Genomic DNA, 12,612 nt, shown 5'->3' on the forward strand with positions numbered 1-12,612 from the left:
AGTGAACTAGATTATTGACTCCAGTAAACCCTTTGGGTGTTGGTCACATGTCGATGTGAACTATGGGTGTTAATCACATGGTGATGTGAACTATTGGTATTAAATCACATGGCGATGTGAACTAGATTATTGACTCTAGTGCAAGTGGGAGACTGAAGGAAATATGCCCTAGAGGCAATAATAAAGTTATTATTTATTTCCTTATATCATGATAAGTGTTTATTATTCATGCTAGAATTGTATTAACCGGAAACATAATACATGTGTGAATACATAGACAAACATAGTGTCACTAGTATGCCTCTACTTGACTAGCTCGTTGATCAAAGATGGTTACGTTTCCTAACTATAGACATGAGTTGTCATTTGATTAATGGGATCACATCATTAGGAGAATGATGTGATTGACTTGACCCATTCCGTTAGCATAGCACTTGATCGTTTAGTTTGTTGCTATTGCTTTCTTCATGACTTATACATGTTCCTATGACTATGAGATTATGCAACTCCCGTTTAGCAGAGGAACACTTTGTGTGCTACCAAACGTCACAATGTAATTGGGTGATTATAAAGGTGCTCTACAAGTGTCTCCAAAGGTACTTGTTGGGTTGGCGTATTTCGAGATTAGGATTTGTCACTCCGATTGTCGGAGAGGTATCTCTGGGCCCACTCGGTAATGCGCATCACTATAAGCCTTGCAAGCATTGCAACTAATGAGTTAGTTGCGGGATGATGTATTACGGAACGAGTAAAGAGACTCGCCGGTAACGAGATTGAACTAGGTATTGAGATACCGACGATCGAATCTCGGGCAAGTAACATACCGATGACAAAGGGAACAACGTATGTTGTTATGCGGTTTGATCGATAAAGATATTTGTAGAATATGTAGGAGCCAATATGAGCATCTAGGTTCCGCTATTGGTTATTGACCGGAGACGTGTCTCGGTCATGTCTACATAGTTCTCGAACCCGTAGGGTCCGCACGCTTAAAGTTCGATGACGGTTATATTATGAGTTTATGCGTTTTGATGTACCGAAGGATTTCAAAGTCCCGGATGAGATCAGGGACATGACGAGGAGTCTCGAAATGGTCGAGACGTAAAGATCGATATATTGGACGACTATATTCGGACATCGGAAAGGTTCCGAGTGATTCAGGTATTTTCGGGAGTACCGGGGAGTTACGGGAATTCGTATTGGGCCTTAATGGGCCATACGGGAAAGAAGAGAAAGGCCTCAAAGGGTGGCCGCACCCCTCCCCATGGGCTGGTCCGAATTGGACTAGGGAGGGGGGGCGCCCCCTTCCTTCCTTCTCCTTTTCCCTTCGCTTTCCTTCCCTCCTACTCCAACTACTTGGAAGGGCTCCTAGTTCTACTAGGAAAGGGGGAATCCTACTCCCGGTGGGACTAGGACTCCCCTAGGGCGCGCCATAGAGAGGGCCAGCCCTCCCCCTCCTCCACTCATTTATATACGGGGGCAGGGGGCACCCCAAAGAGACAACAATTGATCTCTTGATCTCTTAGCCGTGTGCGGTGCCCCCTTCCACCATAATCCACCTCGATCATATCGTAGCGGTGCTTAGGCGAAGCCCTGCGACGGTAGAACATCATCATCGTCACCACGCCGTCGTGCTGACGAAACTCTCCCTCAACACTCGCTGGATTGGAGTTCGAGGGACGTCATCGAGTTAAACGTATGCAAAACTCGGAGGTGCCGTGCGTTCGATACTTGATCGGTCGGATCACGAAGACGTACGACTACATCAACCGCGTTGTACTAACGCTTCCGCTTTCGGTCTACGAGGGTACGTGGACAACACTCTCCCCTCTCGTTGTTGTGCATCACCATGATCTTGCGTGTGCATAGGAATTTTTTTGAAATTGCTACGTTACCCAACATTTGCTGCATCACCCTTTCCTCTTCAAAGGAAAACCAACGCAAGTGCTCAAGAGGTAACACAAGTTTAAAGAACAATCATCAAAAATCACGAAAACCTAGCAAATCACACAAAGTTTTTGGAATCGTGGAAACACTAGCACCCAAATCACACAAAGCATAGCACTCATGATCTTTAATTTTAATTCTTATTGTAGGTTCCCACTCATCATAAAGTTTTCTAGGGATAGAAATTCCAACTCAAGTTTTTCTTCGTAAGATTACATCAAAGCATCAACGATATGTTTAGTAAAAGCTTTATTTTGACTATAAGCATGAGGAGAATTTAGCATGGATTGCAACAAGGGAATACAATCTATCAAAGAGCAATTATCATAATTAAATTCCTTGAAATCCAAAATAGTAGGTTCATTAATATTTAAAGTTTTAACCTCTTCAATCCCACTTTCAACAATTTTTGCATCAAGATCTAAAAACTCCAAATTTTTGGAACGCCTTCTAGGTAAAGGTGGCTCATCTTCATTCCCATCATTATAAAGATTCATATTGAAAAACAAAGATTTAATAGGATACACATGAATAACTTTTAGATCTTCATCCTTATTATCATGAAAACTAGAAGAACACGCTTTCACAAAGCAATCTTTCTTAGCACACATCCTAGCGATTCTTTCTTTGCACTCATCAATGGAAGTTCTCATGGATTTGAGAGACTCATTGATATCATGCTTAGGTGGAATAGATCTAAGTTTCAAAGAATCAACATCAAGAGAAATCCTATCAACGTTCCTAGCCAACTCATCTAATCTTAAGCAATTTTTCTTCAATCGAAGCATTGAAACTCTTTTGAGAAGTATTAAATTCTTTAATACTAGATTCAAAATCAGAGGGCATCTTATTATAATTTCCATAGGAATTGTTGTAGGAATTACCATAATTATTAAGGGAATTACTAGGAAACGGCCTAGAATTAAAATTACCTCTATACGTGTTATTACCAAAATTGTTCCTACCAACAAAATTCACATCCATAGATTCGTTATTATTCTCAATCAAGGTAGACAAATGCATATCATTAGGATCAATAGGAGCACTCTTATTAGCAAAAAATTCATAAGTTCATCCATCTTTCCACTCAAAACATTAATCTCTACAATTGCATGCACTTTTTTATTAGTAGATCTTTCGGTGTGCCATTGAGAATAATTAACCATAATATTATCTAGGAGTTTAGTAGCTTCTCCTAAAGTGATTTACATAAAAGTACCTCCCGCGGCCGAATCTAAAAGATTTCTAGAAGCAAAATTCAATCCAGCATAAAAGTTTTGTATAATCATCCAAAGATTCAAACCATGTGTAGGGCAATTACGTATCATTAATTTCATCCTCTCCCAATATTGTGCAACATGTTCATGATCAAGTTGCTTAAAATTCATAATATCGTTTCTAAGAGGGATGATCTTAGCGGGAGGAAAATACTTAGAGATAAAAGCATCTTTGCATTTATTCCATGAATCAATACTATTTTTAGGCAAAGACGAAAACCAAGCTTTAGCACGATCTCTAAGCGAAAACGGAAATAGCTTCAATTTAACAATATCATTATCCACATCTTTCTTATTTTGCATATCACACAAATCAACAAAGTTGTTTAGATGGGTACCGGCATCTTCATTAGGAAGGCCGGCGAATTGATCTTTCATGACAAGATTCAACAAAGAAGCATTAATTTCACAAGATTCAGCATCGGTAAGAGGAGCAATCGGAGTGCTAAGAAAATCATTGTTGTTGGTATTGGCAAAGTCACACAATTTAGTATTATATTGAGCCATTGTGACAAGCAAGCAATCCAACACACAAGCAAACAAGAAACGGGCAAAAAGAGGCAAATAGGGAAAGAGAAGGGGAACGGGGATAGAGGGCGAATAAAATGGCAAGGGTGAAGTGGGGGAGAGGAAAACGAGAGGCAAATGGCAAATAATGTAATGCAAAGGATAAGAGTTTGTGATGGGTACTTGGTATGTCTTGACTTAGCAATGGCGCCTGAAATGACTCGTTGTTGGGAGTCAAATCTTGACTTGACTTGGCGCGAATCTCCCTGGCAACGGCTCCAAAAATGGCTCGTTGACGGGAGATAAAATTTTGACTTGACTTGGCGTGAGCCTCCCCGGCAACGGCGCCAGAAATCCTTCTTGCTACCTCTTGAGCACTGTGTTGGTTTTCCCTTGAAGAGGAAAGGGTGATGCAGCAAAGTAGCGTAAGTATTTCCCTCAGTTTTTGAGAACTAAGGTATCAATCCAGTAGGAGATCACACTCAAGTCCCACGCACCTACACAAACAAATAAGAACCTCGCAACCAACGCGATAAAGGGGTTGTCAAGCCCTTCACGGTCACTTACGAGAGTGAGATCTGATAGATATGATAAGATAATATTTTTGGTATTTTTATGATAAAGAGAAATAAAGATGCAAAGTAAAATAAACGGCAAAGTAAATAACTAAGTATTGGAAGATTAATATGATGGAAGATAGACCCGGGGGCCATAGGTTTCACTAGTGGCTTCTCTCAATAGCATAAGTATTACGGTGGGTAAACGAATTACTGTCGAGCAATTGATAGAATTGAGCATAGTTATGAGAATATCTAGGTATGATCATGTATATAGGCATCACGTCCGCGATAAGTAGACCGAAACGATTCTGCATCTACTACTATTACTCCACACATCGACCGCTATCCAACATGCATCTAGAGTATTAAGTTCATAAGAACAGAGTAATGCTTTAAGGAAGATGACATGATGTAGAGGGATAAACTCATGCAATATGATATAAACCCCATCTTTTTATCCTCGATGGCAACAATACAATACGTGTCGTTTCCCTTTCTGTCACTGGGATCGAGCACCGCAAGATTGAACCCGAAACTAAGCACTTCTTCCGTTGCAAGAAAGATCAATCTAGTAGGCCAAACCAAACTGATAATTCGAAGAGACTTGTAAAGATAAACCAATCATACATAAAAGAATTTAGAGGAGATTCAAATATTGTTCATAGATAAACTGGATCATAACCCACAATTCATCGGATCTCGACAAACACACCACAAAAGAATATTACATCGAATAGATCTCCAAGAAGATCGAGGAGAACATTGTATTAAGATCCAAAGAGAGAGAAGAAGCCATCTAGCTAATAACTATGGACCCGTAGGTCTGAAGTAAACTACTCACACATCACCGGAGAGGCCATGGAGTTGATGTAGAGGCCCTCCGTGATCAATGCCCCCTCCGACGGAGCTCCGGAAAAGGCCACAAGATGAGATCTCTCGGGTACAGAAGGTTGCGACAGTGGAATTAGGTTTTCGTGGTGCTCCTGGATGTTTGGGGGGTACGTGGATATATATAGGAGGAAGAAGTACGTCGGTGGAGCAACGGAGGGCCCACGAGGGTGGAGGGTGCGCCCAGGGGGGTAGGCACGCCTCCCTGCCTCGTGGCTTCCTCCGTTGTTTCTTGACGCCCACTCCAAGTCTCCTGGATCACGTTTGTTGAGAAAATCACGTTCCCGAAGGTTTCATTCCGTTTGGATTCCGTTTGATATTCCTTTTCTTCAAAACCCTAAAATAGGCAAAAAAAACAACAATTTGGGTTGGGCCTCCGGTTAGTAGGTTAGTCCCAAAAATGATATTAAAGTGTAAAATAAAGCCCATTGACATCCAAAATAGATAATATAATAGCATGGAGCAATCAAAAATTATAGATACGTTGGAGACGTATCACCATACACCTCGCCCGATCCTCAATACGTGTCACACCTCTACTCAGGCTCATATCATGACATCGGGAGGAGACATGATAGTTCAAGTCAATCCCAAATCGAGGACCTTTTACCTTGGTGGCAAACAATCCAGTGACTTGTCTTCCGAGTCCACAACTAGATCATGGTATACCTCCCAATGCAAATCTAAGTTGATAGGCATATTCTTCAATCGAGATCTCGACCCCACACCAACATCACACCTTCCTATTAGCTCAATTCCATCATTCGGGGCCATCCAATTCTCTTACTCTTTCCACAACCTCCTCATAACAAGGATTTGTCTTAAATACCATGACTTTCTCTTCACCATCAACAATGTCAGCATTATTACTCAAAATTGTCACTTCCAACAAATAATGAACATTACGAAGCATCATGGTCTAAAAAGTAAAAAACAATGACAAGAAACTCAATGCATCAATAGCAAGTCTAATGTATTATATGGATCATGACATTACTAATGCATCATATCCAAAGCACATCATAACTAATATATTCAATAGATCATGGAATTACTTAACACATACACTAACCCTAGCCCTAGTTCTCGCGACAAACCACAAGCATAATGCCTATTACACATAATAAAACTCATACAACTCTACATCCACAATTTTTGGAATGGATTTGAGAGAAATGACCAAACTAGGGTTTGTTCAAAAGTGAATAATGCCACCAAATAAGATGATTTCAACCAACCAAATCATGGGGGTGTGAGATATTACCTCAATACATGGAAATGCCTTTGATTCACCAAGGAAATGGCACCAATTTGAGAGGGGTTTGAGAGGAGTTTGGATTGGAGAGAGATTAAGGAGGGCAACAACTCAAGTGTTAGAGAAGGAAGAATAATGTGGATTGAGGGTAGGTGGGTGGCCCACCCAAGGCCCCTAGCCACTTACTCTTTATGGGGTCTATCATCATCGGCCCTGGCGGTAGGGTTAGAAGGCTACCACCGAGATTAGTGGCGGTAGCCCTTTGGCTGATAGGCATGACTGAGGGGCGTGAACCGCGGTTTACCACCATTGTCCCCGGCGATATCCCATGTAGCCTATCGCTGATGTATATGACGGTAGCAAAAAGATCATATTCGGCTAAACATACAAAATGGGGTCCAATTGCCCTCCTCTTTCGTTAAAAGGTTGAGATAATGATTTTGGCCAAGGTGTGCACTCAAGTAGACCCCGATAAACCGCTTCTTCTCCAAATGCCTCTATGAAAGGGGGGGGGCTGGTCTTGCCCTCCAGTGGTTTTTCTGAAACTTAACACTGATACTTCTTTTGACCATGACCTGCTCAGGGGCATGATGGGGGTTGTCCTTAGAGATGACAGAGGCAAATTTATTGTTGGGGGAAATGGGAAGATAGACTACTGCGCGGGTGTCTTGACCGCTGAAGCTTTGTCTTTCAAATTCAGACTATTATTAACTCGAACAATCTGAACATGATTGATACCATGAAGGATGGAGGACGGTCGGCGGGTGCAGCGAAAGCTATTTTTTATGATTGTTTTATTATGCTTGTGATTTTATTATTACTAGGTACGAGTACTAACAGAGAAGCAAATAAAGTTTGATCACGAGCTCGCTAGATTAGTTAGATTTTCTTAGACTTTTGAATTGTTTGAGGAGCCCTTAAATGAAATTGTGACAACCCTCATAAATGAAAAACAAAAGTAGACCCCGGTAAAGAACAGCACCGCATGGGTACCAGCTATACTCGCACCTGCTTTTGTTGGCTAGCATAGCCACATCCTGACAGGCTGACACGTCCATCCTCCACTCCTGCTCCGCTTTCGGTTTTCAGTCCACCTCCCTCTCTTGTATCGACCCTGCAGTCCAGAGCCCAGACGCGTGAGCCACCTCCGCTTCCAGTAGCTTCTCGAAGAGAGGTCGCCGATGACCGTCTGATCGTCCGTCGCCATGGGCTGCGCCGGATCCACCCCTAAATCTGACGGTCTCTCCTTTTACCCTGTCTATCTCGATTCTGTTAATGCTTTCTTAGGTGGGTTCATGATTGAGATCTTGGGCAATCTGGTCCCCAGAACCACTATCAGAGTAGTGTCCTAGGTTCTTGATCCAGGCGCCTGTAACTGTTATGTCGATTTAGCCCTGCCTGCTGTTGGTTGCGTAGCAGATTGGATTGATGATGCGTCGCTCCGGTAATTCAGCTGGGGGTAGCAGGGAGGGGAATTAGTGCTGCTTATGGAATGCTCTATTATTTCCCATGTTATATTTGGTCATATGTGATCGTTCTGCTCCTGTTGGCAGTTAGCAAAGTTCTAAAGGCCAAATTGAACAATCATTGGAACAAAGGAGCTGTTAATATCACCATGATCAACGTATCAGTGGTACAGTACAATTTTAGGTGAAGAGAAGATATGTTTGTTATGAAAAAGCAATTGTGAGTATGACAGAAATAATTATCGAGGACGGTGATGGGATTGTTGATTTATTCCTCCATAGAACAGAGTACCTAGCAACATTATTGAAGATGTGACACGACGAAAGACCTGTGGAAATGACGCTTTTTTTTAGTGTAGGAAGGAAGACATTACTTTTTCGGGTTCAGTAGTAGGAAATATGTCTGTTTTGGTAAGAAAAATGGCCTTAAAATCAGTGTTAGTCCATGAGCATGTTTAAATGGGAGTGAGATGACAATAGCAAAAGGAAACACTCTTCCTTGTGCAGTTTCTTTTAACTTCCTCGTCGAATACTGAGCTTGCCCAACTACTTTTCTTTAATACTCCCTCCGTTCCTTAATATAAGTCTTTTTAGAGATTTCAATACGAACTACATATGGATGTATATAGATATATTTTATAATGTAGATTCACTCATTTTGCTTCGTATGTAGTCCGCATTTGAATCTCTAAAAAGACTTATATTTAGGAACGGAGGGAGTAGTTATTAAATGAACTGACATTGTGACAACCTTTCGTATTAGTTACACTAATTTCAACTGGTCAGCAAGGTGTAAACTTGATGTGGTGGTGAAGATGAAATTTGTATTTCACGGTTCAGCAAATGAAGGGCGTTAACTAACTGATATAAAACAGGCCTCTGAAAAACAAATCCACTGATGAAACGGGCTTGTAGACAAGTAGCTTTGTTAAAAATCTTTGTTATTAGTTATTGGAAGCCGAATTGTGTACTTCCGTTATTTTGTATACTTATGTGGTGTCTAAAACAACATGAGCCTGATTCAGTTCAAGATAAACACAGTGCTTACTTGCTGTGACTGCATTTGGATATATTCAGTACTAACGCTTAACTTGTTTTTGTTGATCTCAGATAGCAGTAAGAAGCTGAAAAAACCAAAGCCTTGGAAGCACACTCAGTCAATAACACCAGCACAACTCAAACAGATGCGCGAAGAATTCTGGGACACTACTCCTCACTATGGTGGACAGAAAGGTACTGTACAACTCTAATTTTTGTAGTACTGTGAACATTTATCTGCAAGCGATTTATACTGCTTGCCGGACCAGTTCCTTTTTGAACTTTGACCTAACTTTACTAAATCTGTATGCAGTTTTTTTTAAATGGTCTGTATGCAGATTTGTCACTGAAATCTGTACTAGATATGCAGTTTGTTACATTAAACTTTTGAAGTACATGTATACTTATAGTGTTGATTTGCTGTTTTGCTAGTTTAGTCCATTGTTGATGTTAAATTGGGCACGTTAAATTATAGTCCTTGAGGAGGAAACAAATATGAAGGGATTGCCAAACAGAAGTTGGCATGTGTTGTACTCCCTCCGTTTACATATAAGATGTTTTTATATTTCAATATGAACTACATACGGACTGAAATGAGCGAAGAAACGCACTAAAACGTGTCTATATACATCCGATTCAAAAATAAGTTGCTCCCTTCGATCCATATTAATTGTCACTGATTTAGTACAACTTTGTACTAAATTAGGGACAATTAATATGGATCGGAGGGAGTAGAACATCTTATATTTGTGAACGGGGGGAGTAGATTTTATTGATACAAATTTCCTTGTACTATGGACATTGCCGCAGGTTCTTTGTTGGGATGGACTATGCAAATTCTTTAAATATCTACTTAACATTTAGCATATTTTATGTTTGTTTGGTCGAGCGAAGGGTTGGTCTGAGCCATATCTTGAACTGTTGTTTTATCATATGCATGGAATTCATGTTTGTTGTTTTTTGATAATGCGCTCTTAATTTGCTTACAACCAAACAGTTGAAGAAGCAGTGATATTCTAATTTGAACTAAAAACCACAATCCGTTTCCATTCAGAGATCTGGGATGCACTTCGGGCCGCTGCAGAAGCTGATTTAGCACTTGCGCAAACCATAGTAGACAGTGCTGGCATCATTGTCTCAAATTCTGACATGACACTCTGCTACGACGAAAGAGGTAAAATTATTATTTTTCCTTGTATCGCATGCATCTTCTCCACCGCCCTGTGCTTTCAGAACCAAAATCAGTGGCTGGGAAACTCTGCTGCAGGTGCCAAATACGAACTACCAAAGTACGTTCTGAGCGAGCCGACTAATTTGATCCGGGAGAAATGAATTCATAGACCACGAAGGATTCGTGTAAATCATGTAAATCTCATTTGTTCGGCAACTTTAGTCTTTACTTGCTCAAAACTTCAATGGAGATGCCACATTCGGTTTACAGTTCTGGTCTGAGTTGTTATGGACTTGTAGTGCTCGCATCTCTTTCTAGGCCGACACCTGAGTATGGTACACTGAGCTGTCGAAACCCAGAAATAGGAAAAATATAGAATGGCAATGTTATATGTTTTTTTCAAGACAAATTGCAATGTTATATGTACATTTTTTTAGGCAAGTGTTGTATGTATACTTTTTTTTGAGTGCTATGTTTCTTTTTTTGAGCTTTGAGTGCTATTTATATGTATACTTGAGATGAATAGATTGAAAGTTTCTCGTAAAAAAAAGTGTATACTTGAGATGAAGGAATACCTACGGGTAGGCCCAAGTATACGCCCCAGTCAAAGGCCCAGGCCCAGGTCCATCAAGATTACAGCCCAAGAGGCCCTCAAGCAACCGTTCGCTGGTGGACTAAGTGTCTTAAGTCGGATTCCATCCCTCCAATAGAGCAAGGACCGTCAGCCGGTCGCCCTCCCAGGCTGGTATAGCAGACAAATGTCTTACGCCAACTCCACTGCGCGACCCTATTTTGTCCGTCCCCGTTTGTTTGGGGTAAAACAGACAAACGAGGCGGCCCAGCGCGAGGGAGCAAACAGACTTTTGTTCATTTTGTGTCCGCTTTCAACCCATTCGCGGTCCAAATTTGCGTCGCTTTTGGGGTGAAACGGACACCACGCGGACGCGCGGGCCGTCTGCGTGTGTCCTCTCCTGGCCCGTCCGTCGGTGGCACAGGGCGGGTCTTTTTCTATCCGTCCCCTCCCTCTCTTCGACCGCACCCCCTCCACTCTTCCCCTCGCTGCCGTCGTCGCCGCTGCTGCCATTGCAGCCTTGCAGTTCGGACACGCGCTCGCCAGCCCCTTTCCCTCGGCGCCGCTGAGCTACCCAACCACGGCCACCTGGTTTGCGCACCCACGGCCGGATTTGGGGCGGATCCGGTCGGTCTTGAGCTCGCCCGGCTGTGGGAGGCCGGGCCGCGCCATGGACTGGCCGGGCACCTCGCCGGAAGGCCCTGGCAGGGCCGCAAGGCCACATGCAGGCAGTGGCTCCTCCTCTAGCCGCTCGGATCTGCACCGTCGGTGGTCTGCCGGCAGATACACGAATGGCGGTCGGCCGGGCTCGATGCTTGCCCAAAAGCTCGCCTGCGCACCGTTGTCACTCATTAAGTGCGACCACTGCCCAAGGATGGTCGTGCGCCGCGTGTCTACAACGTCGGAACATCCCGGATGGATGTTCATCAAGTGCTTAAACAATGGGGTATGTGCTCTTTTTAGCTTCGGTTTGTGCTCTAGTTTTGACTAGTTGTGCTAACTACAAATCTTATTGTGTAGCATGGATGCAAGTTTTGGTATTGGAAGAAGAGTACATCGATATATTGATAGAGCAAAATTTAGTACATGTTCGTGCACTTTTAGGTAGCATAGAGGCTGTAGATGAGACAAGTGCACTTATTGCTAGATTAGAGGCTAGACACAAGACTAGGTGTGAGGAAACAACATCTACATCTGGCTTGAAGAAGAAAGGAGGATGTCAGATCGAGCCTCCTCCACACATCAACAGCGAGTGCATCGAGAATGCCCTAACCCAACTCAAGGGGGCAGTTATGGAAGTTGGGTATCTTCTAAAATGTATTCTTGTTGTTTTTATTTTCTTTGGTCTTACTTTACTAGTTAAAATATGATAATGTATTTTTTATGTATTGAAAATGAATGATGAAAAAAAGTTAAGGACTTGCAAAGAAAAATGTACGCGGACAGGATGCGGTCGGAATGCGTCCGCACGCTGAGCACACGGCCACCGCATCCCAGGACAGACACGGACACGATCCCATTGCCCTACCCAAACGAACAAAATCCGAACAAAACGAACGTTTGTTTAAGGTCGCACGGTGGAGTTGGCCTTACCGTGGGCTGTACCAAGAGACATCCAAGATCACTACGATCATTAAACGTTGCCACAAGTCGGGAGGAGCGCACGGGGCTTAGGGTTGAACATGTATTATTTCTTGTGCGTGTTACCTCCCCAAAAAGGACCCAGACCTATGTGCAAGAGCGAGAAAACCATCACAGGAGTAGGGTATTACCTCCTTACGAAGGCCCATAACATGAATTGTGATAATCACGGTGGGTCGAGCTGCTTCTACCTAACGGGGTACTACTTGAAAATGCTCTTTAGAGCTCGGGCTACATGAAGCCCGAGTTTGACTTGGTCAAAATTCAAACATTCACGTTTCAAAAAAATTT

General features: G+C 42.4%; 1 protein-coding gene across 1 annotated transcript; it reads left to right on the forward strand.

Annotated features, from left to right (window-relative positions):
* Positions 1-7,435: 7,435 nt before the first annotated feature.
* LOC123061992 (ubiquitin domain-containing protein 2) lies at positions 7,436-10,596 on the forward strand. Its single transcript, XM_044485287.1, has 4 exons — positions 7,436-7,673; positions 9,011-9,133; positions 9,993-10,112; positions 10,206-10,596. Exons 1-4 carry the CDS (start codon positions 7,640-7,642, stop codon positions 10,268-10,270), a joined length of 342 nt encoding a protein of 113 aa, XP_044341222.1. The 5' UTR covers positions 7,436-7,639; the 3' UTR covers positions 10,271-10,596.
* Positions 10,597-12,612: the final 2,016 nt, after the last annotated feature.

The sequence above is a fragment of the Triticum aestivum genome, chromosome 3A (genome assembly GCF_018294505.1).
Source record: "Triticum aestivum cultivar Chinese Spring chromosome 3A, IWGSC CS RefSeq v2.1, whole genome shotgun sequence".
Classification (NCBI taxonomy): domain Eukaryota; kingdom Viridiplantae; phylum Streptophyta; class Magnoliopsida; order Poales; family Poaceae; genus Triticum; species Triticum aestivum.

Bases quoted from the DNA above. Each gene is read 5' to 3' on its own strand.
- LOC123061992 (XM_044485287.1), top strand. From the start codon at position 7,640: ATGGGCTGCGCCGGATCCACCCCTAAATCTGACG. The intron at 7,674-9,010 runs GTCTCTCCTTTT...TGTTGATCTCAG, and splicing joins ATCCACCCCTAAATCTGACG to ATAGCAGTAAGAAGCTGAAA. The intron at 9,134-9,992 runs GTACTGTACAAC...GTTTCCATTCAG, and splicing joins TCACTATGGTGGACAGAAAG to AGATCTGGGATGCACTTCGG.